This window comes from Petromyzon marinus (assembly GCF_048934315.1).
Source record: "Petromyzon marinus isolate PM22_M1 ecotype Great Lakes invasive population chromosome 85 unlocalized genomic scaffold, UKy_Petmar_22M1.pri1.0 chr85_unloc.2, whole genome shotgun sequence".
NCBI classification, from domain to species: Eukaryota; Metazoa; Chordata; class Hyperoartia; order Petromyzontiformes; family Petromyzontidae; genus Petromyzon; species Petromyzon marinus.
The window spans coordinates 833,307-858,786 of NW_027422647.1; the positions used below are offsets into that span (position 1 = coordinate 833,307).

At 50.2% G+C, this 25,480-nt stretch overlaps 1 protein-coding gene across 2 annotated transcripts in view; it reads left to right on the top strand.

Moving 5' to 3' along the window:
- The window catches only part of MVK (mevalonate kinase), a 58,188-nt gene extending 33,122 nt beyond the window's left edge, over positions 1–25,066 (top strand). The window contains exon 5 of one of the 2 annotated variants that reach the window (XM_076059269.1): positions 24,879–25,066. In XM_076059269.1, the coding sequence (XP_075915384.1) occupies positions 24,879–25,046 (168 nt within the window). In that variant the 3' untranslated portion in view covers positions 25,047–25,066. The other variant, XM_076059270.1, reaches the window with a different exon arrangement.
- The last annotated feature ends 414 nt before the right edge of the window (positions 25,067–25,480 follow it).

Genomic DNA, 25,480 nt, shown 5'->3' on the forward strand with positions numbered 1-25,480 from the left:
GTCTCTGTGTGTGTCTCTGTGTGTGTCTCTGTGTGTGTCTCTGTGTGTCTCTGTGTGTCTCTGTGAGTGTCTCTGTGTGTGTCTCTGTGTGTGTCTCTGTGTGTGTCTCTGTGTGAGTCTCTGTGTGTGTCTCTGTGTGTGTCTCTGTGTGTGTCTATGTGTGTGTCTCTGTGTCTCTGTGTGTGTCTCTGTGTGAGTCTCTGTGTGAGTCTCTCTGTGTCTCTGTGTGTGTCTCTGTGTCTCTGTGTGAGTCTCTGTGTGAGTCTCTGTGTGAGTCTCTCTGTGTCTCTGTGTGTGTCTCTGTGTGTGTCTCTGTGTGTCTACTATGAGCTAATTGAAGTTAACAGCTATCTGCTGGATTCTCTGGGTGTGTCTCTGTGTGTGTCTCTCTGTTTCTCTCCGCTGTGTCTCTGTGTCTCTGTGTGTGTCTCTGTGTGTGTCTCTGTGTGTCTCTGTGTGTGTCTCTGTGTGTGTCTCTGTGTGTGTCTCTGTGTGTCTCTGTGTGTCTCTGTGAGTGTCTCTGTGTGTGTCTCTGTGTGTGTCTCTGTGTGTGTCTCTGTGTGTGTCTCTGTGTGTGTCTCTGTGTGTGTCTCTGTGTGTGTCTCTGTGTGAGTCTCTGTGTGTGTCTCTGTGTGTGTCTCTGTGTGTGTCTCTGTGTGTCTCTGTGTGTCTCTGTGAGTGTCTCTGTGTGTGTCTCTCTGTGTGTCTCTGTGTGTGTCCCTGTGTGTCTCTGTGTGTGTCTCTGTGTCTCTGTGTGTGTCTCTGTGTGTGTCTGTGTGTCTGTCTCTGTGTCTCTGTGTCTATGTGTGTGTCTCTGTGTGAGTCTCTCTGTGTCTCTGTGTGTGTCTCTCTGTGTCTCTCTGTGTCTCTGTGTGTGTCTCTGTGTCTCTGTGTGAGTCTCTATGTGAGTCTCTGTGTGTGTCTCTGTGTCTCTGTGTGTGTCTCTGTGTGAGTCTCTGTGTGTGTCTCTGTGTGAGTCTCTGTGTGTGTCTCTCTGTGTCTCTGTGTGTGTCTCTGTGTGAGTCTCTGCGTGTGTCTCTGTGTGTGTCTCTGTGTCTCTGTGTGAGTCTCTATGTGAGTCTCTGTGTGTGTCTCTGTGTCTCTGTGTGTGTCTCTGTGTGAGTCTCTGTGTGTGTCTCTGTGTGAGTCTCTGTGTGTGTCTCTCTGTGTCTCTGTGTGTGTCTCTGTGTGAGTCTCTGTGTGTGTCTCTGTGTGTCTCTGTGTGTCTCTCTGTGTCTCTGTGTGTGTCTCTGTGTGTGTCTCTGTGTGTGTCTCTGTGTGTGTCTCTGTGTGTGTCTCTGTGTGAGTCTCTGTGTGTGTCTCTGTGTGTGTCTCTGTGTGTGTCTCTGTGTGTCTCTGTGAGTGTCTCTGTGTGTGTCTCTCTGTGTGTCTCTGTGTGTGTCTCTGTGTGTGTCTCTGTGTGTGTCTCTGTGTGTGTCTCTGTGTGTGTCTCTGTGTGTGTCTCTGTGTGTGTCTCTGTGTGTCTCTGTGTGTGTCTCTGCGCTGTGTCTCTGTGTGTGTCTCTGTGTGTGTCTCTGTGTGTGTCTCTGTGTGTGTCTCTGTGTGTGTCTCTGTGTGTCTCTGTGTGTGTCTCTGTGTCTCTGTGTGTCTCTGTGTGTGTCTCTGTGTGTGTCTGTGTGTCTGTCTCTGTGTCTCTGTGTCTCTGTGTGTGTCTCTGTGTGAGTCTCTCTGTGTCTCTGTGTGTGTCTCTCTGTGTCTCTCTGTGTCTCTGTGTGTGTCTCTGTGTCTCTGTGTGAGTCTCTATGTGAGTCTCTGTGTGTGTCTCTGTGTCTCTGTGTGTGTCTCTGTGTGAGTCTCTGTGTGTGTCTCTGTGTGAGTCTCTGTGTGTGTCTCTCTGTGTCTCTGTGTGTGTCTCTGTGTGAGTCTCTGTGTGTGTCTCTGTGTGTCTCTGTGTGTCTCTCTGTGTCTCTGTGTCTCTGTGTGTGTCTCTGTGTGTCTCTGTGTGAGTCTCTATGTGAGTCTCTGTGTGTGTCTCTGTGTCTCTGTGTGTGTCTCTGTGTGAGTCTCTGTGTGTGTCTCTGTGTGAGTCTCTGTGTGTGTCTCTCTGTGTCTCTGTGTGTGTCTCTGTGTGAGTCTCTGTGTGTGTCTCTGTGTGTCTCTGTGTGTCTCTCTGTGTCTCTGTGTCTCTGTGTGTGTCTCTGTGTGTCTCTGTGTGTGTCTCTGTGTGAGTCTCTGTGTGTGTCTCTGTGTGTGAGTCTCTGTGTGTGTCTCTATGTGTGTCTCTGTGTGTGTCTCTGTGTGTCTCTGTGTGAGTCTCTGTGTGAGTCTCTGTGTGTCTCTGTGTGTCTCTGTGTGTGTCTCTGTGTGTGTCTCTGTGTCTCTCTGTGTGAGTCTCTGTGTGTGTCTCTGTGTGTCTCTGTGTGTCTCTGTGTGTGTCTCTGTGTGTCTCTGTGTGAGTCTCTGTGTGTCTCTGTGTGTCTCTGTGTGTCTCTGTGTGTGTCTCTGTGTGTCTGTGTGTGTCTCTGTGTGAGTCTCTGTGTGTGTCTCTGTGTGTGTCTCTGTGTGTGTCCCTGTGTGTGTCTCTGTGTGTGTCTCTGTGTGTGTCTCTGTGTGTGTCTCTGTGTGTGTCTCTGTGTGTGTCTCTGTGTGTGTCTCTGTGTCTACCAGGAGCTAATTGAAGTTAACAGCTACCTGCTGGACTCTTTGGGTGTTGGTCACGTGTCTCTGTGTGTGTCTCTGTGTGTGTCTCTGTGTCTCTGTGTGTGTATACTAGGAGCTAATACAAGTTAACAGCTCCCTGCTGGACTCTTTGGGTGTTGGTCACGTGTCTCTGTGTGTGTCTCTGTGTGTGTCTCTGTGTGTGTCTCTGTGTGTGTCTCTGTGTCTCTGTGTGTGTCTCTGTGTGTGTCTCTCTCTGTGTGTCTCTGTGTGTGTCTCTGTGTCTCTGTGTGTGTCTCTGTATGTGTCTCTCTCTGTGTGTCTCTGTGTCTACCAGGAGCTGATACAAGTTAACAGCTCCCTGCTGGACTCTTTGGGTGTTGGTCACGTGTCTCTCTGTGTGTCTCTGTGTGAGTATCTGTGAGTGTCTCTGTGTGTGTCTCTGTGTGTCTCTGTGTGAGTCTCTGTGTGAGTCTCTGTGTCTCTGTGTGTGTCTCTGTGTCAGTCTCTCTGTGTGTCTCTGTGTGAGTCTCTGTGAGTGTCTCTGTGTGTGTCTCTGTGTGTCTCTGTGTGAGTCTCTGTGTGAGTCTCTGTGTCTCTGTGTGTGTCTCTGTGTGAGTCTCTCTGTGTGTCTCTGTGTGAGTCTCTGTGAGTCTCTGTGTGTGTCTCTGTGTGAGTCTCTGTGTGAGTCTCTGTGTGAGTCTCTGTGTGTCTCTGTGTGAGTCTCTGTGTGAGTCTCTGTGTCTCTGTGTGTGTCTCTGTGTGAGTCTCTCTGTGTGTCTCTGTGTGTCTCTGTGTCTCTGTGTGTGTCTCTGTGTGTGTCTCTGTGTCTCTGTGTGTGTCTACTAGGAGCTAATACAAGTTAACAGCTACCTGCTGGACTCTTTGGGTGTGGGTCACGTGTCTCTGTGTGTGTCTCTGTGTGTGTCTCTCTGTGTGTCTCTGTGTGAGTCTCTGTGTGTGTCTCTGTGTGAGTCTCTGTGTGAGTCTCTGTGTGTGTCTCTGTGTGTGTCTCTGTGTGTGTCTCTCTGTGTGTCTCTGTGTGAGTCTCTGTGTGTGTCTCTGTGTGAGTCTCTGTGTGTCTCTGTGTCTCTCTGTGTGTGTCTCTCTGTGTGTCTCTGTGTGTGTCTCTGTGTGTCTCTGTGTGTGTCTCTGTGTGAGTCTCTGTGTGTGTCTCTGTTTGTGTCTCTGTGTGTCTCTGTGTGTGTCTCTGTGTGTGTCACTGTGTGTGTCTCTGTGTGTCTCTCTGTGTGTGTCTCTGTGTGTGTCTACTAGGAGCTAATACAAGTTAACAGCTCCCTGCTGGACTCTTTAGGTGTGGGTCACGTGTCTCTGTGTGTCTCTGTGTGTCTCTGTGTGTGTCTGTGAGTGTCTCTGTGTGTGTCTCTGTGTGTGTCTCTGTGTGTGTCTCTGTGTGAGTCTCTGTGTGTGTGTCTCTGTGTGTCTCTCTGTGTGTCTCTGTGTCTACTAGGAGCTAATACAAGTTAACAGCTCCCTGCTGGACTCTTTAGGTGTGGGTCACGTGTCTCTGTGTGTCTCTGTGTGTCTCTGTGTGTGTCTGTGAGTGTCTCTGTGTGTGTCTCTGTGTGTGTCTCTGTGTGTGTCTCTGTGTGAGTCTCTGTGTGTGTGTCTCTGTGTGTCTCTCTGTGTGTCTCTGTGTCTACTAGGAGCTAATACAAGTTAACAGCTCCCTGCTGGACTCTTTGGGTGTTGGTCACGTGTCTCTCTGTGTGTCTCTGTGTGTGTCTCTGTGTGTGTCTCTGTGTGTGTCTCTGTGTCTCTGTGTGTGTCTCTCTGTGTGTCTCTGTGTGTGTCTCTGTGTGTGTCTCTGTGTGTGTCTCTGTGTGTCTCTGTGTGTGTCTACTAGGAGCTAATACAAGTTAACAGCTACCTGCTGGACTCTTTGGGTGTTGGTCACGTGTCTCTCTGTGTCTCTGTGTGTGTCTCTGTGTGTGTCTCTGTGTGTGTCTCTGTGTGTGTCTCTGTGTGTCTCTGTGTGTGTCTCTGTGTGTGTCTCTCTGTGTCTACTAGGAGCTAATACAAGTTAACAGCTACCTGCTGGACTCTTTGGGTGTTGGTCACGTGTCTCTCTGTGTCTCTCTGTGTCTCTCTGTGTCTCTCTGTGTGTGTCTCTGTGTCTCCTAGGAGCTAATACAAGTTAACAGCTACTTGCTGGACTCTTTGGGTGTTGGTCACGTGTCTCTGTGTGTCTCTGTGTGTGTCTCTGTGTGTGTCTACCAGGAGCTAATTGAAGTTAACAGCTCCCTGCTGGACTCTTTGGGTGTTGGTCACGTGTCTCTCTGTGTCTCTGTGTGTGTCTCTGTGTGTGTCTGTGTGTCTCTGTGTGAGTCTCTGTGTGAGTCTCTCTGTGTGTCTCTGTGTGTGTCTCTCTGTGTGTCTCTGTGTGTGTCTCTGTGTGTGTCTCTGTGTGTGTCTCTGTGTGTGTCTCTGTGTCTACTAGGAGCTAATACAAGTTAACAGCTACCTGCTGGACTCTTTGGGTGTTGGTCACGTGTCTCTCCGCTGTGTCTCTGTGTGTGTCTCTGTGTATGTCTCTGTGTCTCTGTGTGTGTCTCTGTCTACTAGGAGCTAATTGAAGTTAACAGCTACCTGCTGGACTCTTTGGGTGTGGGTCACGTGTCTCTACGCTGTGTCTCTGTGCGTGTCTCTGTGTGTGTCTTTGTGTCTCTGTGTGTGTCTCTGTGTCTACTAGGAGCTAATTGAAGTTAACAGCTACCTGCTGGACTCTTTGGGTGTGGGTCACGTGTCTCTCTGTGTCTCTGTGTGTCTCTGTGTGTGTCTGTGAGTGTCTCTGTGTGTGTCTCTGTGTCTCTGTGTGTGTCTCTGTCTACTAGGAGCTAATTGAAGTTAACAGCTACCTGCTGGACTCTTTGGGTGTTGGTCACGTGTCTCTCTGTGTCTCTCTGTGTCTCTCTGTGTCTCTCTGTGTGTGTCTCTGTGTCTCCTAGGAGCTAATACAAGTTAACAGCTACTTGCTGGACTCTTTGGGTGTTGGTCACGTGTCTCTGTGTGTCTCTGTGTGTGTCTCTGTGTGTGTCTACCAGGAGCTAATTGAAGTTAACAGCTCCCTGCTGGACTCTTTGGGTGTTGGTCACGTGTCTCTCTGTGTCTCTGTGTGTGTCTCTGTGTGTGTCTGTGTGTTTCTGTGTGAGTCTCTGTGTGAGTCTCTCTGTGTGTCTCTGTGTGTGTCTCTCTGTGTGTCTCTGTGTGTGTCTCTGTGTGTGTCTCTGTGTGTGTCTCTGTGTGTGTCTCTGTGTCTACTAGGAGCTAATACAAGTTAACAGCTACCTGCTGGACTCTTTGGGTGTTGGTCACGTGTCTCTCCGCTGTGTCTCTGTGTGTGTCTCTGTGTGTGTCTCTGTGTCTCTGTGTGTGTCTCTGTCTACTAGGAGCTAATTGAAGTTAACAGCTACCTGCTGGACTCTTTGGGTGTGGGTCACGTGTCTCTCCGCTGTGTCTCTGTGCGTGTCTCTGTGTGTGTCTCTGTGTCTCTGTGTGTGTCTCTGTGTCTACTAGGAGCTAATTGAAGTTAACAGCTACCTGCTGGACTCTTTGGGTGTGGGTCACGTGTCTCTCCGCTGTGTCTCTGTGTGTGTCTCTGTGTCTCTGTGTGTGTCTCTGTGTGTGTCTCTGTGTCTCTGTGTGTGTCTCTGTCTACTAGGAGCTAATTGAAGTTAACAGCTACCTGCTGGACTCTTTGGGTGTTGGTCACGTGTCTCTCCGCTGTGTCTCTGTGTGTGTCTCTGTGTCTCTGTGTGTGTCTACTAGGAGCTAATACAAGTTAACAGCTCCCTGCTGGACTCTTTGGGTGTTGGTCACGTGTCTCTCCGCTGTGTCTCTGTGTCTCTCTCTGTGTGTGTCTCTGTGTCTCTGTGTCTCTGTGTCTACTAGGAGCTAATTGAAGTTAACAGCTACCTGCTGGACTCTTTGGGTGTTGGTCACGTGTCTCTCCGCTGTGTCTCTCTCTGTGTGTCTCTGTGTGTCTCTGTGTGTCTCTGTGTGTGTCTCTGTGTCTCCTAGGAGCTAATACAAGTTAACAGCTACCTGCTGGACTCTTTGGGTGTGGGTCCCGTGTCTCTGTGTGTCTCTCTGTGTGTGTCTCTGTGTCTCTGTGTGTGTCTCTGTGTCTCTGTGTCTACCAGGAGCTAATACAAGTTAACAGCTCCCTGCTGGACTCTTTGGGTGTTGGTCACGTGTCTCTCCGCTGTGTCTCTGTGTGAGTCTCTGTGTCTCTGTGTGTGTCTCTGTGTGTGTCTCTGTGTCTCTGTGTGTGTCTCTGTCTACTAGGAGCTAATTGAAGTTAACAGCTACCTGCTGGACTCTTTGGGTGTTGGTCACGTGTCTCTCTGTGTGTGTGTCTCTGTGTCTCTGTGTGTCTCTGTGTCTCTGTGTCTACCAGGAGCTAATACAAGTTAACAGCTACCTGCTGGACTCTTTGGGTGTTGGTCACGTGTCTCTGTGTGTCTCTGTGTCTCTGTGTATCTCTGTGTGTGTCTACTAGGAGCTAATACAAGTTAACAGCTACCTGCTGGACTCTTTGGGTGTTGGTCACGTGTCTCTGTGTCTCTGTGTCTCTCTCTCTGTGTGTGTCTCTGTGTCTCTGTGTGTGTCTCTGTGTGTCTCTCTGTGTGTGTCTCTGTGTGTGTCTACCAGGAGCTAATACAAGTTAACAGCTCCCTGCTGGACTCTTTGGGTGTGGGTCACGTGTCTCTCCGCTGTGTCTCTGTGTGAGTCTCTGTGTCTCTGTGTGTGTCTCTGTGTGTGTCTCTGTGTCTCTGTGTGTGTCTCTGTGTCTACCAGGAGCTAATTGAAGTTAACAGCTCCCTGCTGGACTCTTTGGGTGTGGGTCACGTGTCTCTGTGTGTCTCTGTGTCTCTGTGTGTGTCTCTGTGTGTGTCTCTGTGTCTCTCTGTGTCTCTCTCTCTGTGTGTGTCTACCAGGAGCTAATACAAGTTAACAGCTACCTGCTGGACTCTTTGGGTGTTGGTCACGTGTCTCTGTGTGTCTCTGTGTCTCTGTGTGTGTCTCTGTGTGTGTCTCTGTGTCTCTCTGTGTCTCTCTCTCTCTGTGTGTCTACCAGGAGCTAATACAAGTTAACAGCTCCCTGCTGGACTCTTTGGGTGTGGGTCACGTGTCTCTGTGTGTCTCTGTGTGTGTCTCTGTGTGTGTCTCTGTGTGTGTCTCTGTGTGTCTCTCTCTGTGTCTACCAGGAGCTAATACAAGTTAACAGCTACCTGCTGGACTCTTTGGGTGTTGGTCACGTGTCTCTGTGTGTCTCTGTGTGTGTCTCTGTGTGTGTCTCTGTGTGTGTCTCTGTGTGTCTCTCTCTGTGTCTACCAGGAGCTAATACAAGTTAACAGCTACCTGCTGGACTCTTTGGGTGTGGGTCACGTGTCTCTGTGTGTCTCTGTGTGTGTCTCTGTGTGTGTCTCTGTGTGTGTCTCTATGTGTGTCTCTCTGTGTGTCTCTGTGTGTGTCTCTGTGTGTGTCTCTGTGTGTGTCTCTGTGTGTCTCTCTCTGTGTCTACCAGGAGCTAATACAAGTTAACAGCTACCTGCTGGACTCTTTGGGTGTGGGTCACGTGTCTCTGTGTGTCTCTGTGTGTGTCTCTGTGTGTGTCTCTGTGTGTGTCTCTCTGTGTGTCTCTGTGTGTGTCTCTGTGTGTGTCTCTGTGTGTGTCTCTGTGTGTCTCTCTCTGTGTCTACCAGGAGCTAATACAAGTTAACAGCTCCCTGCTGGACTCTTTGGGTGTGGGTCACGTGTCTCTGTGTGTCTCTGTGTGTGTCTCTGTGTGTGTCTCTGTGTGTCTCTGTGTCTCTGTGTGTGTCTGTCTCTCTGTGTCTCTGTGTGTGTCTCTGTGTCTCTGTGTGTCTCCTAGGAGCTAATACAAGTTAACAGCTACCTGCTGGACTCTTTGGGTGTTGGTCACGTGTCTCTCCGCTGTGTCTCTGTGTGTGTCTCTGTGTGTGTCTCTGTGTCTCTGTGTGTGTCTCTGTCTACTAGGAGCTAATTGAAGTTAACAGCTACCTGCTGGACTCTTTGGGTGTGGGTCACGTGTCTCTGTGTGTGTCTCTGTGTGTCTCTGTGTCTCTGTGTCTACCAGGAGCTAATACAAGTTAACAGCTACCTGCTGGACTCTTTGGGTGTGGGTCACGTGTCTCTCCGCTGTGTCTCTCTCTCTGTGTGTCTCTCTGTGTGTCTCTGTGTCTCTCTCTCTGTGTGTGTCTCCTAGGAGCTAATTGAAGTTAACAGCTACCTGCTGGACTCTTTGGGTGTTGGTCACGTGTCTCTCTGTGTCTCTGTGTGTGTCTCTGTGTGTGTCTCTGTGTGTGTCTCTGTGTGTGTCTCTGTGTGTGTCTCTGTGTGTCTCTGTGTCTCTGTGTCTACCAGGAGCTAATACAAGTTAACAGCTCCCTGCTGGACTCTTTGGGTGTGGGTCACGTGTCTCTCCGCTGTGTCTCTGTGTGAGTCTCTGTGTCTCTGTGTGTGTCTCTGTGTCTCTGTGTCTACCAGGAGCTAATTGAAGTTAACAGCTCCCTGCTGGACTCTTTGGGTGTGGGTCACGTGTCTCTCCGCTGTGTCTCTGTGTGTGTCTCTGTGTCTCTGTGTGTGTCTCTGTCTACTAGGAGCTAATTGAAGTTAACAGCTACCTGCTGGACTCTTTGGGTGTGGGTCACGTGTCTCTCCGCTGTGTCTCTGTGTGTCTCTGTGTGTGTCTCTGTCTCTGTGTCTCTGTGTCTGTGTCTCTGTGTGTGTCTCTGTGTCTACCAGGAGCTAATACAAGTTAACAGCTCCCTGCTGGACTCTTTGGGTGTTGGTCACGTGTCTCTCCGCTGTGTCTCTGTGTGAGTCTCTGTGTCTCTGTGTGTGTCTCTGTGTCTCTGTGTCTACCAGGAGCTAATTGAAGTTAACAGCTCCCTGCTGGACTCTTTGGGTGTGGGTCACGTGTCTCTCCGCTGTGTCTCTGTGTGTGTCTCTGTCTACTAGGAGCTAATTGAAGTTAACAGCTACCTGCTGGACTCTTTGGGTGTGGGTCACGTGTCTCTCCGCTGTGTCTCTGTGTGTCTCTGTGTGTGTCTCTTTCTCTGTGTCTCTGTGTCTGTGTCTCTGTGTGTGTCTCTGTGTCTACCAGGAGCTAATACAAGTTAACAGCTACCTGCTGGACTCTTTGGGTGTTGGTCACGTGTCTCTCTGTGTGTGTGTCTCTGTGTCTCTGTGTGTGTCTCTGTGTCTCTGTGTCTACCAGGAGCTAATACAAGTTAACAGCTACCTGCTGGACTCTTTGGGTGTGGGTCACGTGTCTCTCTGTGTCTCTGTGTGTGTCTCTGTGTCTACTAGGAGCTAATACAAGTTAACAGCTCCCTGCTGGACTCTTTGGGTGTTGGTCACGTGTCTCTGTGTGTGTCTCTGTGTGTGTCTCTGTGTGTGTCTCTGTGTCTCTGTGTGTGTCTCTGTCTACTAGGAGCTAATTGAAGTTAACAGCTACCTGCTGGACTCTTTGGGTGTTGGTCACGTGTCTCTCCGCTGTGTCTCTGTGTGTGTCTCTGTGTGTGTCTCTGTGTGTGTCTCTGTGTGTGTCTCTGTGTCTCTGTGTCTCTCTCTCTGTGTGTGTCTACTAGGAGCTAATACAAGTTAACAGCTACCTGCTGGACTCTTTGGGTGTTGGTCACGTGTCTCTCCGCTGTGTCTCTGTGTGTGTCTCTGTGTCTCTGTGTCTCTCTCTCTGTGTGTGTCTCTGTCTACTAGGAGCTAATACAAGTTAACAGCTACCTGCTGGACTCTTTGGGTGTTGGTCACGTGTCTCTCCGCTGTGTCTCTGTGTGTGTCTCTGTGTGTGTCTCTGTGTGTGTCTGTGTGTCTCTGTGTCTCTGTGTGTCTCTCTCTGTGTCTACCAGGAGCTAATTGAAGTTAACAGCTACCTGCTGGACTCTTTGGGTGTGGGTCACGTGTCTCTGTGTGTCTCTGTGTGTGTCTCTGTGTGTGTCTCTGTGTGTGTCTCTGTGTGTGTCTGTGTGTCTCTGTGTCTCTGTGTGTCTCTCTCTGTGTCTACCAGGAGCTAATTGAAGTTAACAGCTACCTGCTGGACTCTTTGGGTGTGGGTCACGTGTCTCTCCGCTGTGTCTCTGTGCGTGTCTCTGTGTGTGTCTCTGTGTCTCTGTGTGTGTCTCTGTGTCTACTAGGAGCTAATTGAAGTTAACAGCTACCTGCTGGACTCTTTGGGTGTGGGTCACGTGTCTCTCCGCTGTGTCTCTGTGTGTGTCTCTGTGTCTCTGTGTGTGTCTCTGTGTGTGTCTCTGTGTCTCTGTGTGTGTCTCTGTCTACTAGGAGCTAATTGAAGTTAACAGCTACCTGCTGGACTCTTTGGGTGTTGGTCACGTGTCTCTCCGCTGTGTCTCTGTGTGTGTCTCTGTGTCTCTGTGTGTGTCTACTAGGAGCTAATACAAGTTAACAGCTCCCTGCTGGACTCTTTGGGTGTTGGTCACGTGTCTCTCCGCTGTGTCTCTGTGTCTCTCTCTGTGTGTGTCTCTGTGTCTCTGTGTCTACTAGGAGCTAATTGAAGTTAACAGCTACCTGCTGGACTCTTTGGGTGTTGGTCACGTGTCTCTCCGCTGTGTCTCTCTCTGTGTGTCTCTGTGTGTCTCTGTGTGTGTCTCTGTGTCTCCTAGGAGCTAATACAAGTTAACAGCTACCTGCTGGACTCTTTGGGTGTGGGTCACGTGTCTCTGTGTGTCTCTCTGTGTGTGTCTCTGTGTCTCTGTGTGTGTCTCTGTGTCTCTGTGTCTACCAGGAGCTAATACAAGTTAACAGCTCCCTGCTGGACTCTTTGGGTGTTGGTCACGTGTCTCTCTGTGTCTCTGTGTGTCTCTGTGTGTGTCTGTGAGTGTCTCTGTGTGTGTCTCTGTGTGTGTCTCTGTGTGTGTCTCTGTGTGAGTCTCTGTGTGTGTGTCTCTGTGTGTCTCTCTGTGTGTCTCTGTGTCTACTAGGAGCTAATACAAGTTAACAGCTCCCTGCTGGACTCTTTGGGTGTTGGTCACGTGTCTCTCTGTGTGTCTCTGTGTGTGTCTCTGTGTGTGTCTCTGTGTGTGTCTCTGTGTCTCTGTGTGTGTCTCTCTGTGTGTCTCTGTGTGTGTCTCTGTGTGTGTCTCTGTGTGTGTCTCTGTGTGTCTCTGTGTGTGTCTACTAGGAGCTAATACAAGTTAACAGCTACCTGCTGGACTCTTTGGGTGTTGGTCACGTGTCTCTCTGTGTCTCTGTGTGTGTCTCTGTGTGTGTCTCTGTGTGTGTCTCTGTGTGTGTCTCTGTGTGTCTCTGTGTGTGTCTCTGTGTGTGTCTCTCTGTGTCTACTAGGAGCTAATACAAGTTAACAGCTACCTGCTGGACTCTTTGGGTGTTGGTCACGTGTCTCTCTGTGTCTCTCTGTGTCTCTCTGTGTCTCTCTGTGTGTGTCTCTGTGTCTCCTAGGAGCTAATACAAGTTAACAGCTACTTGCTGGACTCTTTGGGTGTTGGTCACGTGTCTCTGTGTGTCTCTGTGTGTGTCTCTGTGTGTGTCTACCAGGAGCTAATTGAAGTTAACAGCTCCCTGCTGGACTCTTTGGGTGTTGGTCACGTGTCTCTCTGTGTCTCTGTGTGTGTCTCTGTGTGTGTCTGTGTGTCTCTGTGTGAGTCTCTGTGTGAGTCTCTCTGTGTGTCTCTGTGTGTGTCTCTCTGTGTGTCTCTGTGTGTGTCTCTGTGTGTGTCTCTGTGTGTGTCTCTGTGTGTGTCTCTGTGTCTACTAGGAGCTAATACAAGTTAACAGCTACCTGCTGGACTCTTTGGGTGTTGGTCACGTGTCTCTCCGCTGTGTCTCTGTGTGTGTCTCTGTGTGTGTCTCTGTGTCTCTGTGTGTGTCTCTGTCTACTAGGAGCTAATTGAAGTTAACAGCTACCTGCTGGACTCTTTGGGTGTGGGTCACGTGTCTCTCCGCTGTGTCTCTGTGCGTGTCTCTGTGTGTGTCTCTGTGTCTCTGTGTGTGTCTCTGTGTCTACTAGGAGCTAATTGAAGTTAACAGCTACCTGCTGGACTCTTTGGGTGTGGGTCACGTGTCTCTCCGCTGTGTCTCTGTGTGTGTCTCTGTGTCTCTGTGTGTGTCTCTGTGTGTGTCTCTGTGTCTCTGTGTGTGTCTCTGTCTACTAGGAGCTAATTGAAGTTAACAGCTACCTGCTGGACTCTTTGGGTGTTGGTCACGTGTCTCTCCGCTGTGTCTCTGTGTGTGTCTCTGTGTCTCTGTGTGTGTCTACTAGGAGCTAATACAAGTTAACAGCTCCCTGCTGGACTCTTTGGGTGTTGGTCACGTGTCTCTCCGCTGTGTCTCTGTGTCTCTCTCTGTGTGTGTCTCTGTGTCTCTGTGTCTCTGTGTCTACTAGGAGCTAATTGAAGTTAACAGCTACCTGCTGGACTCTTTGGGTGTTGGTCACGTGTCTCTCCGCTGTGTCTCTCTCTGTGTGTCTCTGTGTGTCTCTGTGTGTCTCTGTGTGTGTCTCTGTGTCTCCTAGGAGCTAATACAAGTTAACAGCTACCTGCTGGACTCTTTGGGTGTGGGTCACGTGTCTCTGTGTGTCTCTCTGTGTGTGTCTCTGTGTCTCTGTGTGTGTCTCTGTGTCTCTGTGTCTACCAGGAGCTAATACAAGTTAACAGCTCCCTGCTGGACTCTTTGGGTGTTGGTCACGTGTCTCTCCGCTGTGTCTCTGTGTGAGTCTCTGTGTCTCTGTGTGTGTCTCTGTGTGTGTCTCTGTGTCTCTGTGTGTGTCTCTGTCTACTAGGAGCTAATTGAAGTTAACAGCTACCTGCTGGACTCTTTGGGTGTTGGTCACGTGTCTCTCTGTGTGTGTGTCTCTGTGTCTCTGTGTGTCTCTGTGTCTCTGTGTCTACCAGGAGCTAATACAAGTTAACAGCTACCTGCTGGACTCTTTGGGTGTTGGTCACGTGTCTCTGTGTGTCTCTGTGTCTCTGTGTATCTCTGTGTGTGTCTACTAGGAGCTAATACAAGTTAACAGCTACCTGCTGGACTCTTTGGGTGTTGGTCACGTGTCTCTGTGTCTCTGTGTCTCTCTCTCTGTGTGTGTCTCTGTGTCTCTGTGTGTGTCTCTGTGTGTCTCTCTGTGTGTGTCTCTGTGTGTGTCTACCAGGAGCTAATACAAGTTAACAGCTCCCTGCTGGACTCTTTGGGTGTGGGTCACGTGTCTCTCCGCTGTGTCTCTGTGTGAGTCTCTGTGTCTCTGTGTGTGTCTCTGTGTGTGTCTCTGTGTCTCTGTGTGTGTCTCTGTGTCTACCAGGAGCTAATTGAAGTTAACAGCTCCCTGCTGGACTCTTTGGGTGTGGGTCACGTGTCTCTGTGTGTCTCTGTGTCTCTGTGTGTGTCTCTGTGTGTGTCTCTGTGTCTCTCTGTGTCTCTCTCTCTGTGTGTGTCTACCAGGAGCTAATACAAGTTAACAGCTACCTGCTGGACTCTTTGGGTGTTGGTCACGTGTCTCTGTGTGTCTCTGTGTCTCTGTGTGTGTCTCTGTGTGTGTCTCTGTGTCTCTCTGTGTCTCTCTCTCTCTGTGTGTCTACCAGGAGCTAATACAAGTTAACAGCTACCTGCTGGACTCTTTGGGTGTGGGTCACGTGTCTCTGTGTGTCTCTGTGTGTGTCTCTGTGTGTGTCTCTGTGTGTGTCTCTGTGTGTCTCTCTCTGTGTCTACCAGGAGCTAATACAAGTTAACAGCTACCTGCTGGACTCTTTGGGTGTTGGTCACGTGTCTCTGTGTGTCTCTGTGTGTGTCTCTGTGTGTGTCTCTGTGTGTGTCTCTGTGTGTCTCTCTCTGTGTCTACCAGGAGCTAATACAAGTTAACAGCTACCTGCTGGACTCTTTGGGTGTGGGTCACGTGTCTCTGTGTGTCTCTGTGTGTGTCTCTGTGTGTGTCTCTGTGTGTGTCTCTATGTGTGTCTCTCTGTGTGTCTCTGTGTGTGTCTCTGTGTGTGTCTCTGTGTGTCTCTCTGTGTGTCTCTCTCTGTGTCTACCAGGAGCTAATACAAGTTAACAGCTACCTGCTGGACTCTTTGGGTGTGGGTCACGTGTCTCTGTGTGTCTCTGTGTGTGTCTCTGTGTGTGTCTCTGTGTGTGTCTCTCTGTGTGTCTCTGTGTGTGTCTCTGTGTGTGTCTCTGTGTGTGTCTCTGTGTGTCTCTCTCTGTGTCTACCAGGAGCTAATACAAGTTAACAGCTCCCTGCTGGACTCTTTGGGTGTGGGTCACGTGTCTCTGTGTGTCTCTGTGTGTGTCTCTGTGTGTGTCTCTGTGTGTCTCTGTGTCTCTGTGTGTGTCTGTCTCTCTGTGTCTCTGTGTGTGTCTCTGTGTCTCTGTGTGTCTCCTAGGAGCTAATACAAGTTAACAGCTACCTGCTGGACTCTTTGGGTGTTGGTCACGTGTCTCTCCGCTGTGTCTCTGTGTGTGTCTCTGTGTGTGTCTCTGTGTCTCTGTGTGTGTCTCTGTCTACTAGGAGCTAATACAAGTTAACAGCTACCTGCTGGACTCTTTGGGTGTGGGTCACGTGTCTCTCCGCTGTGTCTCTCTCTCTGTGTGTCTCTCTGTGTGTCTCTGTGTCTCTCTCTCTGTGTGTGTCTCCTAGGAGCTAATTGAAGTTAACAGCTACCTGCTGGACTCTTTGGGTGTTGGTCACGTGTCTCTCTGTGTCTCTGTGTGTGTCTCTGTGTGTGTCTCTGTGTGTGTCTCTGTGTGTGTCTCTGTGTGTGTCTCTGTGTGTCTCTGTGTCTCTGTGTCTACCAGGAGCTAATACAAGTTAACAGCTCCCTGCTGGACTCTTTGGGTGTGGGTCACGTGTCTCTCCGCTGTGTCTCTGTGTGAGTCTCTGTGTCTCTGTGTGTGTCTCTGTGTCTCTGTGTCTACCAGGAGCTAATTGAAGTTAACAGCTCCCTGCTGGACTCTTTGGGTGTGGGTCACGTGTCTCTCCGCTGTGTCTCTGTGTGTGTCTCTGTGTCTCTGTGTGTGTCTCTGTCTACTAGGAGCTAATTGAAGTTAACAGCTACCTGCTGGACTCTTTGGGTGTGGGTCACGTGTCTCTCCGCTGTGTCTCTGTGTGTCTCTGTGTGTGTCTCTGTCTCTGTGTCTCTGTGTCTGTGTCTCTGTGTGTGTCTCTGTGTCTACCAGGAGCTAATACAAGTTAACAGCTCCCTGCTGGACTCTTTGGGTGTTGGTCACGTGTCTCTCCGCTGTGTCTCTGTGTGAGTCTCTGTGTCTCTGTGTGTGTCTCTGTGTCTCTGTGTCTACCAGGAGCTAATTGAAGTTAACAGCTCCCTGCTGGACTCTTTGGGTGTGGGTCACGTGTCTCTCCGCTGTGTCTCTGTGTGTGTCTCTGTCTACTAGGAGCTAATTGAAGTTAACAGCTACCTGCTGGACTCTTTGGGTGTGGGTCACGTGTCTCTCCGCTGTGTCTCTGTGTGTCTCTGTGTGTGTCTCTTTCTCTGTGTCTCTGTGTCTGTGTCTCTGTGTGTGTCTCTGTGTCTACCAGGAGCTAATACAAGTTAACAGCTACCTGCTGGACTCTTTGGGTGTTGGTCACGTGTCTCTCTGTGTGTGTGTCTCTGTGTCTCTGTGTGTGTCTCTGTGTCTCTGTGTCTACCAGGAGCTAATACAAGTTAACAGCTACCTGCTGGACTCTTTGGGTGTGGGTCACGTGTCTCTCTGTGTCTCTGTGTGTGTCTCTGTGTCTACTAGGAGCTAATACAAGTTAACAGCTCCCTGCTGGACTCTTTGGGTGTTGGTCACGTGTCTCTGTGTGTGTCTCTGTGTGTGTCTCTGTGTGTGTCTCTGTGTCTCTGTGTGTGTCTCTGTCTACTAGGAGCTAATTGAAGTTAACAGCTACCTGCTGGACTCTTTGGGTGTTGGTCACGTGTCTCTCCGCTGTGTCTCTGTGTGTGTCTCTGTGTGTGTCTCTGTGTGTGTCTCTGTGTGTGTCTCTGTGTCTCTGTGTCTCTCTCTCTGTGTGTGTCTACTAGGAGCTAATACAAGTTAACAGCTACCTGCTGGACTCTTTGGGTGTTGGTCACGTGTCTCTCCGCTGTGTCTCTGTGTGTGTCTCTGTGTCTCTGTGTCTCTCTCTCTGTGTGTGTCTCTGTCTACTAGGAGCTAATACAAGTTAACAGCTACCTGCTGGACTCTTTGGGTGTTGGTCACGTGTCTCTCCGCTGTGTCTCTGTGTGTGTCTCTGTGTGTGTCTCTGTGTGTGTCTGTGTGTCTCTGTGTCTCTGTGTGTCTCTCTCTGTGTCTACCAGGAGCTAATTGAAGTTAACAGCTACCTGCTGGACTCTTTGGGTGTGGGTCACGTGTCTCTGTGTGTCTCTGTGTGTGTCTCTGTGTGTGTCTCTGTGTGTGTCTCTGTGTGTGTCTGTGTGTCTCTGTGTCTCTGTGTGTCTCTCTCTGTGTCTACCAGGAGCTAATTGAAGTTAACAGCTACCTGCTGGACTCTTTGGGTGTGGGTCACGTGTCTCTGTGTGTGTCTCTGTGTGTGTCTCTGTGTCTCTGTGTGTGTCTCTGTCTACCAGGAGCTAATACAAGTTAACAGCTACCTGCTGGACTCTTTGGGTGTTGGTCACGTGTCTCTCTGTGTGTGTGTCTCTGTGTGTGTCTCTGTGTCTCTGTGTGTGTCTCTGTCTGCTAGGAGCTAATACAAGTTAACAGCTACCTGCTGGACTCTTTGGGTGTTGGTCACGTGTCTCTGTGTGTGTCTCTGTGTGTGTCTCTGTGTGTCTCTGTGTGTGTGTCTCTGTGTCTACTAGGAGCTAATACAAGTTAACAGCTACCTGCTGGACTCTTTAGGTGTGGGTCACGTGTCTCTGTGTGTCTCTGTGTGTCTGTGTCTCTGTGTGTGTCTCTGTGTCTACTAGGAGCTAATTGAAGTTAACAGCTCCCTGCTGGACTCTTTGGGTGTGGGTCACGTGTCTCTCCGCTGTGTCTCTGTGTCTCTCTGTGTCTCTGTGTCTCTGTGTGTCTACCAGGAGCTAATACAAGTTAACAGCTCCCTGCTGGACTCTTTGGGTGTTGGTCACGTGTCTCTCCGCTGTGTCTCTGTGTGTGTCTCTCTGTGTCTCTCTGTGTCTCTGTCTCCTAGGAGCTAATACAAGTTAACAGCTCCCTGCTGGACTCTTTGGGTGTTGGTCACGTGTCTCTGTGTGTCTCTGTGTGTGTCTCTGTGTGTGTCTCTGTGTGTGTCTCTGTGTGTGTCTCTCTGTGTCTCTCTGTGTCTCTGTCTCCTAGGAGCTAATACAAGTTAACAGCTACCTGCTGGACTCTTTGGGTGTTGGTCACGTGTCTCTGTGTGTGTGTGTCTCTGTGTCTCTGTGTGTCTCTGTGTCTCTGTGTGTGTCTCTGTGTCTCTGTGTCTCCTAGGAGCTAATACAAGTTAACAGCTCCCTGCTGGACTCTTTGGGTGTTGGTCACGTGTCTCTGTGTCTCTGTGTGTGTCTCTGTGTCTCTCTCTCTGTGTGTGTCTACCAGGAGCTAATACAAGTTAACAGCTACCTGCTGGACTCTTTGGGTGTGGGTCACGTGTCTCTCCGCTGTGTCTCTGTGTGTGTCTCTGTGTGTGTCTCTGTGTGTGTCTCTGTGTCTCTGTGTCTACCAGGAGCTAATACAAGTTAACAGCTCCCTGCTGGACTCTTTGGGTGTTGGTCACGTGTCTCTGTGTCTCTGTGTGAGTCTCTGTGTCTCTGTGTGTGTCTCTGTGTGTGTCTCTGTGTCTCTGTGTCTCCTAGGAGCTAATAGAAGTTAACAGCTCCCTGCTGGACTCTTTGGGTGTTGGTCACGTGTCTCTCCGCTGTGTCTCTGTGTCTACCAGGAGCTAATACAAGTTAACAGCTACCTGCTGGACTCTTTGGGTGTGGGTCACGTGTCTCTCTGTGTGTGTGTCTCTGTGTCTCTGTGTGTGTCTCTGTGTCTCTGTGTCTACCAGGAGCTAATACAAGTTAACAGCTACCTGCTGGACTCTTTGGGTGTGGGTCACGTGTCTCTGTGTGTGTCTCTGTGTGTGTCTCTGTGTGTGTCTCTGTGTGTGTCTACCAGGAGCTAATACAAGTTAACAGCTACCTGCTGGACTCTTTGGGTGTTGGTCACGTGTCTCTCCGCTGTGTCTCTGTGTCTCTCTGTGTGTGTCTCTGTGTGTGTCTCTCTGTGTCTCTCTGTGTCTGTGTCTACTAGGAGCTAATACAAGTTAACAGCTACCTGCTGGACTCTTTGGGTGTGGGTCACGTGTCTCTGTGTGTCTCTGTGTCTCTCTCTCTGTGTGTGTCTACCAGGAGCTAATACAAGTTAACAGCTACCTGCTGGACTCTTTGGGTGTTGGTCACGTGTCTCTCCGCTGTGTCTCTGTGTCTCTGTGTGTGTCTCTGTGTGTGTCTCTGTGTCTCCTAGGAGCTAATACAAGTTAACAGCTACCTGCTGGACTCTTTGGGTGTGGGTCACGTGTCTCTCCGCTGTGTCTCTGTGTGTGTCTCTGTGTGTGTCTGTGTGTCTACCAGGAGCTAATTGAAGTTAACAGCTACCTGCTGGACTCTTTGGGTGTGGGTCACGTGTCTCTCCGCTGTGTCTCTGTGTGTGTCTCTGTGTGTGTCTGTGTGTCTACCAGGAGCTAATTGAAGTTAACAGCTACTTGCTGGACTCTTTGGGTGTTGGTCACGTGTCTCTCCACTGTGTCTCTGTGTGTGTCTCTGTGTGTGTCTCTGTCTACTAGGAGCTAATACAAGTTAACAGCTACCTGCTGGACTCTTTGGGTGTTGGTCACGTGTCTCTCCGCTGTGTCTCTGTGTGTGTCTCTGTGTGTGTCTCTGTGTCTACCAGGAGCTAATACAAGTTAACAGCTCCCTGCTGGACTCTTTGGGTGTTGGTCACGTGTCTCTGTGTGTGTGTCTCTGTGTGAGTCTACTAGGAGCTAATACAAGTTAACAGCTCCCTGCTGGACTCTTTGGGTGTTGGTCACGTGTCTCTCCGCTGTGTCTCTGTGTCTCTGTGTGTGTCTCTGTGTCTCTGTCTACTAGGAGCTAATACAAGTTAACAGCTACCTGCTGGACTCTTTGGGTGTGGGTCACGTGTCTCTCCGCTGTGTCTCTGTGTGTGTCTCTGTGTGTGTCTCTGTGTGTGTCTCTGTGTGTCTCTGTGTGTGTCTACTAGGAGCTAATACAAGTTAACAGCTACCTGCTGGACTCTTTGGGTGTGGGTCACGTGTCTCTGTGTGTCTCTGTGTCTCTCTCTCTGTGTGTGTCTACCAGGAGCTAATACAAGTTAACAGCTACCTGCTGGACTCTTTGGGTGTTGGTCACGTGTCTCTCCGCTGTGTCTCTGTGTCTCTGTGTGTGTCTCTGTGTGTGTCTCTGTGTCTCCTAGGAGCTAATACAAGTTAACAGCTACCTGCTGGACTCTTTGGGTGTGGGTCACGTGTCTCTCCGCTGTGTCTCTGTGTGTGTCTCTGTGTGTGTCTGTGTGTCTACCAGGAGCTAATTGAAGTTAACAGCTACCTGCTGGACTCTTTGGGTGTGGGTCACGTGTCTCTCCGCTGTGTCTCTGTGTGTGTCTCTGTGTGTGTCTGTGTGTCTACCAGGAGCTAATTGAAGTTAACAGCTACTTGCTGGACTCTTTGGGTGTGGGTCACGTATCTCTCCGCTGTGTCTCTGTGTGAGTCTCTGTGTCTCTGTGTGTGTCTCTGTGTGTGTCTCTGTGTCTACCAGGAGCTAATACAAGTTAACAGCTACCTGCTGGACTCTTTGGGTGTGGGTCACGTGTCTCTCCGCTGTGTCTCTCCGCTGTGTCTCTGTGTGTCTCTGTGTGTCTCTGTGTCTCTGTGTCTCCTAGGAGCTAATACAAGTTAACAGCTCCCTGCTGGACTCTTTGGGTGTTGGTCACGTGTCTCTCCGCTGTGTCTCTGTGTCTCTGTGTGTGTCTCTGTGTCTCTGTGTGTGTATCTGTGTGAGTCTCTGTGTCTCTGTGTCTCTGTGTGTCTCTGTGTCTCTGTGTCTACTAGGAGCTAATACAAGTTAACAGCTACCTGCTGGACTCTTTGGGTGTGGGTCACGTGTCTCTCCGCTGTGTCTCTGTGTCTCTGTGTGTGTCTCTGTGTGTGTCTCTGTGTGTCTCTGTGTGTGTCTCTCTGTGTGTGTCTCTGTGTCTACTAGGAGCTAATACAAGTTAACAGCTACCTGCTGGACTCTTTGGGTGTGGGTCACGTGTCTCTCCGCTGTGTCTCTGTGTGTGTCTCTGTGTGTGTCTCTGTGTGTGTCTCTGTGTGTGTCTCTGTGTGTGTCTCTGTGTGTGTCTCTGTGTGTCTCTCTGTGTCTCTGTGTGTGTGTCTCTGTGTCTCTCTGTGTCTCTCTCTCTGTGTGTGTCTACCAGGAGCTAATACAAGTTAACAGCTCCCTGCTGGACTCTTTGGGTGTTGGTCACGTGTCTCTCCGCTGTGTCTCTGTGTGAGTCTCTGTGTCTCTGTGTGTGTCTCTGTGTGTGTCTCTGTGTCTACCAGGAGCTAATACAAGTTAACAGCTACCTGCTGGACTCTTTGGGTGTGGGTCACGTGTCTCTCCGCTGTGTCTCTCCGCTGTGTCTCTGTGTGTCTCTGTGTGTCTCTGTGTCTCTGTGTCTCCTAGGAGCTAATACAAGTTAACAGCTCCCTGCTGGACTCTTTGGGTGTTGGTCACGTGTCTCTCCGCTGTGTCTCTGTGTCTCTGTGTGTGTCTCTGTGTCTCTGTGTGTGTATCTGTGTGAGTCTCTGTGTCTCTGTGTCTCTGTGTGTCTCTGTGTCTCTGTGTCTACTAGGAGCTAATACAAGTTAACAGCTACCTGCTGGACTCTTTGGGTGTGGGTCACGTGTCTCTCCGCTGTGTCTCTGTGTCTCTGTGTGTGTCTCTGTGTGTGTCTCTGTGTGTCTCTGTGTGTGTCTCTCTGTGTGTGTCTCTGTGTCTACTAGGAGCTAATACAAGTTAACAGCTACCTGCTGGACTCTTTGGGTGTGGGTCACGTGTCTCTCCGCTGTGTCTCTGTGTGTGTCTCTGTGTGTGTCTCTGTGTGTGTCTCTGTGTGTGTCTCTGTGTGTCTCTCTGTGTCTCTGTGTGTGTGTCTCTGTGTCTCTCTGTGTCTCTCTCTCTGTGTGTGTCTACCAGGAGCTAATACAAGTTAACAGCTCCCTGCTGGACTCTTTGGGTGTGGGTCACGTGTCTCTGTGTGTGTCTCTGTGTCTACCAGGAGCTAATACAAGTTAACAGCTCCCTGCTGGACTCTTTGGGTGTGGGTCACGTGTCTCTGTGTGTGTCTCTGTGTCTACCAGGAGCTAATACAAGTTAACAGCTCCCTGCTGGACTCTTTGGGTGTTGGTCACGTGTCTCTCTGTGTCTCTGTGTGTGTCTCTCTGTGTGTCTCTGTGTCTCTGTGTCTACCAGGAGCTAATACAAGTTAACAGCTCCCTGCTGGACTGTTTGGGTGTTGGTCACGTGTCTCTGTGTGTCTCTGTGTGTGTCTCTGTGTCTCTGTGTCTACCAGGAGCTAATACAAGTTAACAGCTACCTGCTGGACTCTTTAGGTGTGGGTCACGTGTCTCTCCGCTGTGTCTCTGTGTGTCTCTGTGTGTGTCTCTGTGTCTCTGTGTCTACTAGGAGCTAATACAAGTTAACAGCTCCCTGCTGGACTCTTTGGGTGTTGGTCACGTGTCTCTCCGCTGTGTCTCTGTGTGTCTCTGTGTGTCTCTGTGCGTGTCTCTGTGTGTGTCTCTGTGTCTCTGTGTGTCTGTCTCTCTGTGTGTGTCTACCAGGAGCTAATACAAGTTAACAGCTACCTGCTGGACTCTTTGGGTGTGGGTCACGTGTCTCTCCGCTGTGTCTCTGTGTGAGTCTCTGTGTCTCTGTGTGTGTCTCTGTGTGTGTCTCTCTGTGTGTGTCTCTGTGTGAGTCTCTGTGTCTCTGTGTGTGTCTCTGTGTGTGTCTCTCTGTGTCTCTCTGTGTCTCTGTCTCCTAGGAGCTAATACAAGTTAACAGCTCCCTGCTGGACTCTTTGGGTGTTGGTCACGTGTCTCTGTGTGTCTCTGTGTGTGTCTCTGTGTGTGTCTCTGTGTGTGTCTCTGTGTGTGTCTCTGTGTCTCTGTGTCTACCAGGAGCTAATACAAGTTAACAGCTCCCTGCTGGACTCTTTGGGTGTTGGTCACGTGTCTCTGTGTGTCTCTGTGTGTGTCTCTGTGTGTGTCTCTGTGTGTGTCTCTGTGTCTCTGTGTCTACCAGGAGCTAATACAAGTTAACAGCTCCCTGCTGCACTCTTTGGGTGTTGGTCACGTGTCTCTGTGTGTCTCTGTGTGTGTCTCTGTGTGTGTCTCTGTGTGTGTCTCTGTGTGTGTCTCTGTGTCTCTGTGTCTACCAGGAGCTAATACAAGTTAACAGCTCCCTGCTGGACTCTTTGGGTGTTGGTCACGTGTCTCTGTGTGTCTCTGTGTGTGTCTCTGTGTGTGTCTCTGTGTGTGTCTCTGTGTCTCTGTGTCTACCAGGAGCTAATACAAGTTAACAGCTCCCTGCTGGACTCTTTGGGTGTTGGTCACGTGTCTCTGTGTGTCTCTCTCTGTGTCTCTGTGTCTACCAGGAGCTAATACAAGTTAACAGCTACCTGCTGGACTCTTTGGGTGTTGGTCACGTGTCTCTCCGCTGTGTCTCTGTGTGTGTCTCTGTGTCTCTGTGTGTGTCTACTAGGAGCTAATACAAGTTAACAGCTCCCTGCTGGACTCTTTGGGTGTTGGTCACGTGTCTCTCCGCTGTGTCTCTGTGTCTCTCTCTGTGTGTGTCTCTGTGTCTCTGTGTCTCTGTGTCTACTAGGAGCTAATACAAGTTAACAGCTTCCTGCTGGACTCTTTGGGTGTGGGTCACGTGTCTCTCCGCTGTGTCTCTGTGTGTGTCTCTGTGTGTCTCTGTGTGTGTCTCCTAGGAGCTAATACAAGTTAACAGCTACCTGCTGGACTCTTTGGGTGTTGGTCACGTGTCTCTCCGCTGTGTCTCTGTGTCTCTCTCTGTGTGTGTCTCTGTGTCTCTGTGTCTACTAGGAGCTAATACAAGTTAACAGCTCCCTGCTGGACTCTTTGGGTGTTGGTCACGTGTCTCTCCGCTGTGTCTCTGTGTCTCTCTCTGTGTGTGTCTCTGTGTCTACTAGGAGCTAATACAAGTTAACAGCTCCCTGCTGGACTGTTTGGGTGTTGGTCACGTGTCTCTCCGCTGTGTCTCTGTGTGTGTCTCTGTGTGTGTCTCTGTGTCTCCTAGGAGCTAATACAAGTTAACAGCTCCCTGCTGGACTGTTTGGGTGTTGGGCACGTGTCTCTCCGCTGTGTCTCTGTGTGTGTGTCTCTGTGTGTGTCTCTGTGTCTCTGTGTGTGTCTCCTAGGAGCTAATACAAGTTAACAGCTCCCTGCTGGACTCTTTGGGTGTTGGTCACGTGTCTCTCCGCTGTGTCTCTGTGTGTGTCTCTGTGTGTCTCTGTGTCTACCAGGAGCTAATACAAGTTAACAGCTCCCTGCTGGACTCTTTGGGTGTTGGTCACGTGTCTCTCCGCTGTGTCTCTGTGTCTCTCTGTGTGTGTCTACTAGGAGCTAATACAAGTTAACAGCTACCTGCTGGACTCTTTGGGTGTTGGTCACGTGTCTCTCTGTGTGTGTCTCTGTGTGTGTCTCTGTGTCTCTGTGTGTGTCTCTGTGTCTCTGTGTGTGTCTCTGTGTGTGTCTCTGTGTGTGTCTCTGTGTCTCTGTGTGTGTCTCCTAGGAGCTAATACAAGTTAACAGCTACCTGCTGGACTCTTTGGGTGTTGGTCACGTGACTCTCCGCTGTGTCTCTGTGTGTGTCTCTGTGTGTGTCTCTGTGTGTGTCTCTGTGTGTGTCTCTGTGTCTACTAGGAGCTAATACAAGTTAACAGCTCCCTGCTGGACTCCTTGGGTGTTGGTCACGTGTCTCTCCGCTGTGTCTCTGTGTGTGTCTCTGTGTGTCTCTGTGTGTGTCTCTGTGTCTACCAGGAGCTAATACAAGTTAACAGCTACCTGCTGGACTGTTTAGGTGTTGGTCACGTGTCTCTCCGCTGTGTGTCTGTGTGAGTCTCTGTGTCTACTAGGAGCTAATACAAGTTAACAGCTACCTGCTGGACTGTTTAGGTGTTGGTCACGTGTCTCTCCGCTGTGTCTCTCTGTGTGTCTCTGTGTCTACTAGGAGCTAATACAAGTTAACAGCTCCCTGCTGGACTGTTTGGGTGTTGGTCACGTGTCTCTCCGCTGTGTCTCCGCTACGGCTGAGGCTCACCGACTCCACTCCACCAAACTCACCGGCGCTGGTGGTGGGGGTTGTTGCCTCACCCTGGTGCCTCCTGGTGAGTGGTGAGGTGGTGGTGAGGTGGTGGTGATGGTGATGGTGGTGGTGGTGGTGATGGTGGTGATGGTGGTGGTGATGATGGTGGTGGTGGTGATGGTGGTGATGGTGGTGGTGATGGTGGTGGTGGTGATGGTGGTGATGGTGGTGATGGTGGTGGTGATGATGGTGGTGGTGATGGTGGTGGTGGTGGTGGTGATGGTGGTGGTGATGGTGGTGGTGGTGATGGTGGTGGTGATGGTGGTGGTGGTGGTGATGGTGGTGGTGATGGTGGTGGTGATGGTGGTGGTGGTGGCGGTTGTTGCCTCACCCTGGTGCCTCCTGGTGAGTGGTGGTGGTGAGGTGGTGGAGAGGTGGTGGTGGTGATGGTGGTGGTGATGGTGGTGATGGTGGTGAGGGTGAGGTGGTGGTTGTGGTGTTGTAGTAGTAATGTTGTGGTTGTAGTA